This window comes from Hypanus sabinus, chromosome 13 (assembly GCF_030144855.1).
Source record: "Hypanus sabinus isolate sHypSab1 chromosome 13, sHypSab1.hap1, whole genome shotgun sequence".
In the NCBI taxonomy this organism is placed as follows: domain Eukaryota; kingdom Metazoa; phylum Chordata; class Chondrichthyes; order Myliobatiformes; family Dasyatidae; genus Hypanus; species Hypanus sabinus.
The window spans coordinates 92,973,799-92,986,397 of record NC_082718.1 but is presented as its reverse complement, the minus strand read 5'-3'; the positions used below and the strand labels follow the sequence as shown (position 1 = coordinate 92,986,397).

The following is a 12,599-nucleotide window of genomic DNA, read 5'->3' as shown; positions in this document are numbered from 1 at the left end:
CTGAAGCATACCGTAAGCTATCTAAGCAACAGGGGCAAATATTTTTCTCCTATACTTCAGAGTGCACAATAACAAAAATGCAGAAAAGGTTGGTAGCTGAATCAGTGTTGTGTAGAAGGAAGGAAGGATATATCTGAAACATTAGCTGATTTTCTGTGTTTCCTCAAATCCTCAGCACATCTGAATGTGTGTTGGAAGGAGTAGAGTACTGAAACTACCCTTACGAATTTAGGATTTGGTTCAGCTGAGCCCTGACATTCATCACAAAGTGTGTCAATAAATATTGTTAACTGGGTGAAGTCCATGAGTGTATGCATTGGCAATGAAAGTAAAAATACTCAGGCAGAATAACTGAGCAGTGATAAAAGACAAAATTTATTCTTATAAAGAAAACATTTTAAGTTGGTTTTGCCTCAGAATTACTTTTGCCCTCATATTCAAGTCATACTCATACCTTTCAATTTCTCTCATTTCTTCTCACAGAACAAAGGTTAAAATGTCATCCACCCACCACTTAACCAGAAATCATTTCCTTTTGGTTTTACCAGCTCTGATAAGACAAGAGTTTACTATTTACGTCATGGCTAGTTCACTTAACAACCTTCAAAAACTGAAAGCAATTCTCCTTTCAAAAGTCATTATTCAGCCTTTTCCACAAAATTATCTTGCAATATCAAAATTCAAGATAGGACAACTAAATTTCACTTAAATTTACCTTCCTACTGTTACAAAAATGCACACACACATTAACCAAATCAATGTACTATGATAATAAGACCATAAGATAGGAGCAGAATTAGGCCATTTGGCCCATTCACAATAAATGAACCTTGAACTTTGAATCATTTCAAGGACAAGCATATTAACATTTCCCCAAATAAGTTGTATTTATACCTACATACCAAAAGGGAAAGTAAAATTTACAATAAGTGAAAACTGTATTCAACATTCATTCCAAAGTTCCAATTTCCAATAGCAGCATTTTTACAGTACTCCCTTGAAAACACAGAACATCTCCTCTTCCATGAAGATGAACATAAAAGAGCAAAGGTTTACTGATAAGGTTGTATTATGTTTGGTAGATTAGAAATGAGCAACAACAAGGAATTGGACCACTATTTTTTTGAGTCACAGAAAGTGTACAGAATTACATAGAGAGTAACTCCGGGTACAATGGGTTATGAGACCTGCAGTTTGTAAAGTTAGATAGGAGTATGGTGACTGGCAAGAAATATATTTGAGATGGGAATTCGTGAAGGAATTAATGCACAATTGAAGGCCGTGACATCTGACTGGAAATGCAAAGATGGAATCTGGGTAAGCAACAGTCTAGTAGTAAGCTCCATGGTAGAGTAGCTATTACAGCTCGGGGCATCAGAGTTCAGTTCCAGCGTCATCTGTCCAAGGGTGTACTGTTTAGTAGTGTAACCCCCCCCAGGTTCAGCCAGTGGCATTAGTCTAGGGAAGACAGTCTCTGGCCCTGCCAAGCGTGTGAAATCTGAGGTGCAAAACCTCTTGACTGTGTGGATGCTGCATGATGACTAAGACATTCGCCACGTTGCTAACATCTGGTTCACTCCATCTTCTGCCGAACCAAAAGACCGAGAACAACTCGCTCTCAGGCACACAACAAGAGAAAAAAACACTCCCCTCATTGGACAGTGTACATTCCAAAGCCCCCGTCTTCTCTGGTCATAACCCAAACACTGCTGCTACAGAACAACCATTACATCAGCAGTGAAACCTTTCCCAGGGCGTTACAGTCGGTTAATTGTAAATCATCCCATGATTAGGCTAGGGTTAAATTGGTGGGTCGCTGGGCAACATAGCTCGAAATACCATCGGGTCTGTTCCACGCTGTATCTCTAAATAAAGAATGCAATACAACAGTTCTTAAAGTACAAGAACTGTTGACCGGTAATGTGGCAGAGTGACTACTGGAACCGAAGATGACCATTTTCAACATGAACAGGTAGTCATCACTGGAAAGAGATCCAGGCACATTGGACTCAAATCACAGAAATGATTAGGTCCCAATTTACTCTATTTCGGCAGTGAAGCTGCATTAGCCTTGTTCAACTTAAAGTTAAAAATCTATTACAAATGTGACAGGAAACCATGCTTTTTGACAAGTCATTGTTGTTGCATGAATGGAGTCACCGGAGAAAAGTACTAGTAGATACAAGCAGGTTCTTTATTCGACAAAACAAGGTACAGCAGGCATCAAAAGGAGACGCTTTCAGTGGAAGGGTCTGCTGGCCCAACGTGGGGCTCCATATTTTATGTGCCAAACATCAAAAGCATAATTCTATATTTACAATGTATGGACAATGCTCATTTTGAAACCACACACAAGCTTCACACCTCCTGATTCACATCCACACCGCAGACATCCAAATGGATTTTAATCAGCATTATCTGGACTGGGATTCACGGCTATTAGGAACCCATCGTTCAGAGCTGGACTGCAAATGAAATCCACAATACATTTTCAGATGTGAAGACTGGTAGCCAAAGTCAATTGCTAATTGTATATGTCCTAAACCCCAAAATCACTCTAAAAGTCATCAAAATACGCATTACTGTAATAAAAATACTTTGAACTTGGAATCCTCCTATATGATGCCAGCATTAATTGTTTACATAATCATGGATACATTTTACATCAAAAATGTGGTTTCTAAAACATATTCCCTAACATACAATAAACAGAACCACAGGAACAGGTGAGAAAGCTACAATATGGATGACTGATACATGTCACACTCTATTTATAATAGGTAGACATTAGTTGTCCTCTGTGCAAACCACTAAGATTAATGTCGCTACTTACTTAGAATGTATTTCAGATCTCATCAGTGCAGGCAACCGTATCCACAGGACTAAAAATATCTATATTAATTATAAAGCCAGGGTCACCAGAATCTCCTCAAGTTATGGACATTAAATGAGAACTTTTGTTCCATCTCCTCAACAGCTCCTTGAGGTCGGGGATCACTTGCTTCTATCCCAGTTCTATAGGTCTGAGGTATTCAAAGTGCCTAGCTTCCATGGACTCTGCCTTTGGCTGAGCAGGTGATAGTGATGTGGCAGATGGCACTGTCCACTCTTTCAGATGCTTATGCATGTGTCCCATCATATACACGAGCTGATCCTTCCTGATGTTCCTTCTCCGTTTTAAGCAGCCACAGGTCAGTCTACAAAGCTGTTACCCTTCTTCAATGAGGTTTAGGGAATGTTCTCTAAACATTTCCGCTGACCTCATGGAAATCTCTTGACGTTACCGAATTCAGATGTGATTATCGGTTCTAAAGTCTGATGTGAGGTTTGCAACAACTGGCTGAGTGTGATCACACCTTTAACGCTGGTGACATGGTCCTATCAGAGATGACTCTCCTAGTCCATCTACCCTGCCAATGGATTCTGAGGGGACAACATTAGTCGTAATTCTCCTGTTTTGGGAAATTCAGCAAAATCTCCAAAGCATATTGGGGCAGTAGGAACCACAACTACTCAGCATGCTGTCAGTTCTGAAGTCTCCTTTCCTCAAATGGCCTAAGATTGAACTGGCATACTGAAGGCAGTAGTGAATTTCAATGCCTGTCTTCACCAAGAGCTGCTTTCCAAAGTAAGAAAGTGTTCCATGGTTTTCAGTTCACTCTCACTCTTAATCATCGGTAATTTTTCAATATCTTTGTGGTTTGGTGTGTTCTATTCTGAATTTTAGGCTCTTTTTTGCCGTTTGCACAATTTGTTCTTTTTTGTGCGTTTGGGGGGGGGGGGTTTGATGTTTTTCTTTAAATGGATTCCATGGTTTTCTTTCTTTCATGGCTGTCTGTGGGAAGACGAATCTCAGGGTTGTACACTGCATACATACTTTGATAATAAATATATTTTGAACATGAATTAACAAGAGGCAGGTTGGTAGACCACCTGTATCTTGGCCAAACACCACTTTGGTAGGGGAGATACTTATGAAATACCCATCATCTTGTGTGTTTCTGTGAGTCAAAACCCTTGTTCCACTAAAACGATGCACACTGGACAGAAAATTAGGTTCCTAAAACAAACATAGGATCTTAATACGTATAGTTCAAGAAAAAAAATTGGAACAGTTTGATGGTATTATTAGCACGGCTGACCTGGCATTTCACCACATAGTAGTTATATAAATGATTTATTTCCAACAGTATAATGTGACTTCAACTTATTTCCTCATACCTGGGACATATATTCACTATAATTCATTGTTAATCAAATGCAAACATACAAGTGCCACAACTCCCAGATAATGTCTTGTGGGCCTATGAAAGACATCTCCCCTGCAATGGAAAACTTGACTGGGTTACAATACGTAACAGTGGAGATAAATATTGCATCCTTTGTGCAATTAACCTTCAGTTTGAATATTAACATTCTTAATTGAAGATAAGATGGTTACTTTTAAAAAATATTCCTGACTCATTGCAGTAATGCATACTTTGCAGAAGCAAAGTTTCTCTGTATCTATTCTCTGAAATCAATTTATCTAATTTAAAACATTATATTTTAAGTACCTTGACCAGTCAATTCCCATCAACCTTCTAAACCCATAAAAGTGTGCTAGCATGTTGCTAACTGTCCTTATAATTTTGGTCTTTAAACCTTTGAAATAATTATGGTGTTGTGGCGACCCATTTCCTGGCACATCCGAACCGGCTCACAATTAGCCAGCGTTCCGGCTAAGGGAGATAGCCTACAGGGGTTTGTGAGTACATGTCTTTTGGAGCAGCTGCGCCCACGGGGGGCGGGTTGAGGGGGGCTTAAAAGCAAGGCTGTTTAGTTCGAATAAAGTTATCTTTGACTGCAGTTTACCGACTCCCGTGTCGTCATTTTAGCGCTGCGTGTAGCACACCGCTACAGCGTATCTGAAACATCCATTTCAAGACCAGTAAGATTGTCCCAAGGGTTGCTAATCAAACACAAAGTATTCTAGATATTCTGATCATGGTTCGATCTGATAGAACTTGTTCACTTTTGAATTCAAACCCATTTGAGATAAATGACAACAGCACATGAACTGACCCATGGGGTGGCACGGTGGAGTAGTGGTTAGCACAATGCTTTACTGTACCAGTGATCCGGGTACAATTCCTGCTGCTGTCTGAAAGGAGTTTGTACGTTCTCAACAGACATATGGACATACTTTATTGATTCCGAGGGAAATTGGGTTTTGTTACCGCCGCGCCAACCAAGAATAGTGAAGAAATATAGCAATATAAAACCATAAATAATTAAATAATAAGTTAATCATGCCAAGTGGAAATAAGTCCAGGACCAAACTATTGGCTCAGGGTGTCTGATATTCCGAGGGAGGAGTTGTAAAGTTTGATGGCCACAGGTAGGAATTACTTCCTATGACGCTCAGTGTAACATCTCGGTGGAATGAGTCTCTGGCTGAATGTACTCCTGTGCCTAACCAGTACATTATGGAGTGGATGGGAGTCATTGTCCAAGATGGCATGCAACTTGGACAGCACCCTCTTTTCAGACACCACCGTCAGAGAGTCCAGTTCCACCCCAACAACGTCACTGGCCTTACGAATGAGTTTGTTGATTCTGTTGGTGTCTGCTACCCTCAGCCTGCTGCCCCAGCACACAACAGTAAACATGATAGCATGACATGTCCTCCCCATGATCATGTGGATTTCCTCCAGGTGTTCCAGTTTCACCCACACATCCAAAGATGTAACTTACTAACAGTTAGTAGGTTAATTGGTCATTGTAAGTTGTCCCATGATTAGACTAGGGTTAAATCGTGCTTGCTGGGTGGCATGGCTTTAAGGGTCTATCCGTGGTGTATCTCAATAAATAACTAAATAGCACAAGTTCTTCAACCTTCCTGCTAACTTTTTTGTAACCTGTTTACCTGAGCCACTAAATCACTTTATTCCTTAACAATTCCAATCTCTCACTGTGACATGCAAGTCATGTGTAACACCAGTAACATCTTCCACTTTAGCACTCCCACTCTTTCAAGGATTATTTCTGGTGAACAACTGCCCCTGGTGTTCCAACAACCCTGGCTGTGTAAGCCAGTAGGTATTTTTGTTAACCGCTTAAATTATTGACCATTTCAAGTTTAGAAAATTAGTGAGGGTGAAAGACAACCTGAAGGGCACCAATTTGTATTTCTGGTCCAAAAAATGGAAAATGATTGAACGGAAATCCTACCAGAGTTTAAGCAGTTTATGCCCTTTATAACACGCGTGGCCAAGTGGTTAAGGCTTTGGGCTAGCGATCTGAAGGTCGTTAGTTCGAGCCTCAGCTGAGGCAGCGTACGTGTCCTTGAGTTTGAGCAAAGCACTTAACCACACACTGCTCCTGTGGCGGCAGCTGGTGCAGTGTGGACAAGACGAGACGCCCTGTGTTTCCACTTAATTTGTCTGCAAACTCAGATGTACAATTCTGTTTCCTTATCTTCATTACTAACACACCGAGAAGCAGAAACTGCAGATGACATCCATAAGATACACCAAATCTGATCTGGCCAATCGGAGAGCACACTTTCTCTATGTCCTATCAAACAATTCCATGCTTTACAGGATTTCCTGTTTTCGCTAATGACCTTATTGTGAACATCATCAAATACCTCCAGGAAGTCAACATGCATAAGCACCTTGCCAGTCACCTCACCAGGAGATGGAGTCAGAAATGGCCTGGTTTTCAGGAACCAAATAAACGTCAATTCTGAGCCACTGTTTCTTCATACTAATTTTTCCCTCTCCATTCTTAGTGCAATCAGCTCACCACAAATGAAACTAAACTGCAGGGTTTGTTCACTGGTCTTTCTCAAGCTCTCCTCTCAGAGAAATTAAAAGCTCCAATCCAAAAGCAGTTCTTGAGTTTACAGAGATTTCAGAAATTACAATTAAAAAGCTGCACTTTTCAATCTTATTATATAAAATTCTGCCATTGGGAACCAACAATATGTCCATTTGAAGCTCTAGTGTTTCCTTCATTGTCATTTAAATCTATTCAGAGTCCCCAACACCACACCACCAGCCACCCCACTATTTTTTAACTTTCTCCGCTGTGAAAATGGATGAAATATTCTAGGTTAATAAATGTGCAACTTTCCTTACTATGAGCCACAATTACATCATATTTAACTGGATTCACAGTCTTTTATACCACTCTCCTATTGATATATTCAAAGTTTGCTATTAGCCTTGTTTTTTACATTCACTTTTAGTCCCTCCCACTAGTTTTCTTTTGTATCCATTTGTAGCTTTTTAAAGGTCTCCAGTCTGCCAGATTTCTACATATGTATTTATCTAGCTCTCTTTTAAAAAGCTTCATGCCATATCATACTTCATTTGTGCACCTTCATTGTAAAACTACGAATTTCTAACAGGCACATACAGACATAAGAGCATATCGGACAGTTCTTCCTCAGCTTCTTGCAGCTTAACCAGCAGGTTTATTCATTAACGATACAACCTAGTTTACTCTGCTCAATTTTTTTTTAAACTTTGTGCTTTCAAAACTTTCTTTATTTAAAATTCAAAATCTTGGGTTTTTTTTGTTTCTCTCGAATTCAAATCCATTCAGACAGTGCCTGACCTGCTGAGTTCCTCCAGCGTTCTGGTGTGTCCCTTTAGATTTCTAATATCTGCAGAATTTCTTGTGTTCACCTTATCCTAATTTTTAAGATGTTTCCTTACTATCAAATTGTTCATGAATTCTGATGTCAATCATTAAAAATTCAGTCTAGCTTGCTTACAAATGTTATAAACAATTTTTTGTTATAATTTGCACTAGAATAATAACCTACCCCAATACTAATAATAAATAACTCCAAGGAGCTCCAAAGAAAGTTTTGGATATATGCTAGCAAGACAAGAAAGGATCCATTTTCACCCAAGATGATCAATAGCCTCCATGAATATAGTAGCATCTGAATATGCTTCTCAGGAACACAATCTGGTTCTAAGCCTTCACGGAATGATTACCAAAAGCTTCAGAGAAAGGTGTTTTAAGAACCATTTTAAATAAAAGTAAGGTTGATTGAAAAGCAGAACATTTCAGACTTAATTCAAAACTCAAAATTAAAATGCCCAGAAACACAAGGGAAATAATGGCAAAAGATACCACACAGCTGTAATTAGAAAACACAACTTCATTAAAGTCAACCATGGAAAGCAGATACAGAGTTCCTTATCACATACTACTGGGCATTATAAGGAGATCTATCTTTCAACAACAAACAAGAGAAAATCTGCAGATGCTGGAAATCTGAGCAACACACACAAAATGCTGGAGGAACTCAGCAGGCCAGGCAGCATCTAGGGAAAGAGTACAGTCGATGTTTTGTGCTGAAACCCTTCATCAGAACTGGAGAAAAAAGCTGAGGAGTAGATTTTAAAGGTGGGGGGTGGGGAGAAGGAAACTCAAGGTGATGGGTGAAACCTGGAGGGGGAGGGATGAAGTAAAGAGCTGGGAAGTTGATTGGTGAAAGAGGCAGAAGGCCGTGGAATAAAGAAAAGAGGGGGGGGAGCTCCAGAGGGAGGTGATGGGCGGGCAAGGAGATGAGGTGACAGAAGGAAAAGGGGATGGGAAATGGTGAAGCCGAGGGTGTGGGGGGCGTTATCAGAAGTTTGAGAAATCAATGTTCATGCCATCAGGTTGGAGGCTACCCAAATGGGATATAAAGTGTTGTTCCTCCAACCCAAGTGTGGCCAGTGGGGGAGGCCAAGGATGGACAATTTGGAATGGGGATGGGAAGTGGAATTAAAATGGGTGGCCACTGGGAGATCCCACTTTTTTGTGGCGGATGGAGCGTGGGTGCTCGGTGAAGTTTTCTCTTTCAGCTTTTTTTCTCTTTTTTTTTGCCTTTTATCTTCTTAGAATCAGTTACAGCTTCTCATGCTGGGAGAAAATCCACCTAATCTTCACATGGGCTCTTTCGATTCATAGAGAAGAACAGCACAGAAACAGGCCCTACGGCCCATCTAGTCCATGCTGAACCATTTAAACAGCCTATTCCAGTTGACCTGCACCGGAACCATATTTTGTGTAATATTGTTCTGGCACTAGTCTGCGTCGATTTCATATCTTTACTGTGTTTCTTTACTAACATTTATTGTGTTTCTTGTATTCACTGTGAATACCCTCAAGGAAGCGAATCTCAGGGTGGCATGTGACGACATATATGCACTTTGATAATCAATTTACTTTTATGAGTTCATAGTTCAAAGTATGTTTACTATCAAAGTAAGTGTATATGGAAATGTCTGGCCTAGTCAAAGAGGTAGCAGCCAAATACATGTTAAGTATTTCCAAACATGCAAATCCATTTCATATACTAAAGCAGGGCATGCACTGGAATTTAAATATGTTCCCGGGCCAGGCTCAAGCACTCCAAAGCTTAACGACACCGCATTCCTGACTCAGATCCCAACTTTGATGACCAATCTGTGCCCAGGTTTTTCATCTCTTGTGGATCGGGCAGCCTCGGGGATCTAAGTCCTGGTTATAGCAGCTGTGCCGCTGGGTCATTCGTGTGCTTGCTTGCTGTTCGGTGACTCCACGGGAGAGGGGTATATGCACAGGCATCGTAGGAAGCGCCAGTCAATACTCAAAACCCAACAATATTAACAGCCTCTCCCAAGCAAGTTGCCAGAAGATCTCAATTGCCCAGGGATATGAGTCAGCAAAACTGGCCAAACCGCACATAGAGACGGAGAGGTTATAAATAATACGCATCTCATCGCAATAAATCAGTCGTCTTACATCACAGAAGAGGGGATCAGGTATTTGTACAGAATTACTTTCGTTTAATGTGGAACTTATCTACTACCGGCTCCTCCTAACTGATCACTTCTGAAATTACCCGATTGCCTCCCTAAAATACTACTAGTAAAAGCCAGCACTGCAGGTAAAAAAGAGGATATTTTTCCAAAAGTTCATTCAGTCTTTCAGTCTGGACACGGTGAGCAGCCTGGACATCAGTTCAAGCCGAGTAAAATTCTCCATGGCTTTTCACATCCTTATTTAAAAATATCTTGCCAAGATGTCACACGGTCTGGGGTATATGTTAGTTCAGTGGCACTGGCCGGTATACTCTTACAGGAGAGATTTATCGGCGCTAACCTTAGCCGTGAGTGGTGCCACTCAATGAAAAACACGGGCTGGCAGATCCAACAGGGATTTGCCTTAATTGGTCAATTCCCGTCTCGTTAAACCACACCTGATCCCAAACAGCCCTGGGACGGAAGGCGAGTAGCACTTCCACTCCCCTTTCGCCGCAGAGCCGTTTTACGGAATTTTACGGTTGCCTCCGAAGCATCAGCTTCACCAAGGCGGCTGGAATCCAGGCAAAACACTCCCAAGCGGCGGCAGAAAGAAGCGTTGACGCCACGTTCACAGGTTTACGGAAATTTCAAATAAGCTGATCGCGGTTTCGGGGCCACTACACAGGAGATTCGAGTGCCTCCGCCACCCCCAACAACCTGCGCAAATACAAATTCCGTTCAACCTTTTGGAACTGATCGATACATTTGTATGTTGATTCTAACAAGAGCCCCGATCTCCCGATAAGCGCTTAGAGAAGTGGTAAATGTCAGACTCATTATCAGTCAGCAGCGATATAGTGAAAGCTGGAGACCCTGGTTGGAGAAAAAGAATGATTTCTTATTCACCGGCAAGCTACTTACTCTCTCTTTCTCTCTCCTCCTTTTGCAAGGATTCTGCCCTTCATTCCCTGGATTTATTTAATAACAATGATTGTATTGTGCTCTATTCTACGGAGCTTTCTACCCCAAACGCCTGCACTTAGCCTGAAGCGCAGGCGCTTGCTCTCCATCCATTCAAGTATCAATGTATTATCGTCTCTGTGCCCGCTCTGTAGTGTACCTGCTTCCCGAGTTTTTCCTCCTGCCCTCCATCCCGCTGCCAGTGCGCTTTCTGCACCGTCCCTGCTCCCCTCTCTCTCTCTCCCCATCCTGCTCCGTGCGCTCTGCACTGTACTTGAGCTCTCTATCCTGCTCTCCTCCCGCTGCCAGTGTGTTTTCTGTACTGTACCTGCTCCCCGAGCCTCCCTCCCCTCTCTCTCTCCATCCCAGTCCGTACTGTACCTGCTCCCCAAGCTTCCCTCCCCGAGCCCTCTCTCTCTCCCCATCCCGCTCTGTACAGAACCTGCTCCCCGAGCCCTCTCTCTCTCCCCATCCCGCTCTGTACAGAACCTGCTCCCCGAGCCCTCTCTCTCTCCCCATCCCGCTCTGTACAGAACCTGCTCCCCGAGCCCTCTCTCTCTCCCCATCCCGCTCTGTACAGAACCTGCTCCCCGAGCCCTCTCTCTCTCCCTCCATCCCGCTGCCTGTGCGCTTTCCGCACCGTACCTGCTGCCAGCGCGATCTCTCTCCGTATTTTACCTGCTGCCTGTCGAACTGCTCCCGCTCCGCTTCCAAACTGTGCACCGAGCGGCGGTGCAGCACCTTGGCCGGCACTTGTCTGATGGTGTTCATCGGGAGCTCTGCTCGGTCACCGCAACGACCGCTTTCAGATCGGGCTTCCCCGGCGCGCACACGCTCGCGCTCGCTCCCGCGCCCGCACGGCCGGCGGCGCGCTCGCGTGCATGATGGGTAAAAAGGGGGCGGCACAACTTCGGCAGCGCCGTGTCTTGCTGCAAGAGGGTTGGGTCGATTATGGTGGTGCCAATGAGGCAAACTACCACAACCCGCGTGCAAACTGGGAACGTGGTGACTATTGTTCTGATATGCATTCAAAAAATTGCACTGCCCATTTTAAAATGACCAACCTCCTAAGTATTTTATCCCGATACTGATTTATTCTCTCTGTCGATAAATTAAACATGAGGAAAGCCGACGATTTTTTGCCCTACATACATTAATTTAACTCTGCCTCTTTGTGAGCTACAGTCCCACAAATGAAATAATAGCTTAAATATTTGCACATCTAACGTGCAAACAAAACAAATGCAAAACTGTTTCCACTATGGCAACAAGATGGTCCATGTGGCATTGGCTGTCAATATCAGTTCTGGGTGCGAGCAACATAAACTATGCAGTCAAAGCACACTTAATGCTAAATTGAAATTCAGCACTTGAACACTACTAGTTAATCAGGCATAGAAGATGAACCATAGAACATTACAGCACAGAAACAGGCCTTTTGGCCCTTCTTGGCTGTGCCGAACCATTTTTCTGCCTAGTCCCACTGACCTGCACCATATCCCTCCATACACCTCTCACCATGTACCTGTCCAATTTTTTCTTAAATGTTAAAAGTTTACCATTTCATCTGGCAGCTCATTCCACACTCCCACCACTCTCTGTGTGAAGAAGCCCCCCCCCCCCACTGTTCCCTTTAAACTTTTCCACTGTCACCCTTAACCCATGTCCTCTGGTTTTTTTCTCCCCTAGCCTCAGTGGAAAAAGCCTGCTTGCATTCACTATCTACACCCATCATAATTTTATATACCGCTATCAAGTCTCCCCTCATTCTTCTACGCTCCAGGGAATAAAGTCCTAACCTATTCAAACTATTCAACTCAGTTTCTCAAGTCCCGGCAAAATCCTTGTATACCTTCTCTGAAC

At 42.6% G+C, this 12,599-nt stretch overlaps 1 protein-coding gene across 1 annotated transcript in view; it reads right to left on the bottom strand.

Annotated features, from left to right (window-relative positions):
• The window catches only part of LOC132404159 (huntingtin-interacting protein 1-related protein-like), a 133,151-nt gene extending 121,523 nt beyond the window's left edge, over nucleotides 1-11,628 (bottom strand). The window contains exon 1 of the mRNA XM_059988228.1: nucleotides 11,415-11,628. Within this exon, the coding sequence (XP_059844211.1) occupies nucleotides 11,415-11,507 (93 nt within the window). The 5' untranslated portion in view covers nucleotides 11,508-11,628. The remainder of the gene's footprint in view (nucleotides 1-11,414) is intronic.
• Nucleotides 11,629-12,599: the final 971 nt, after the last annotated feature.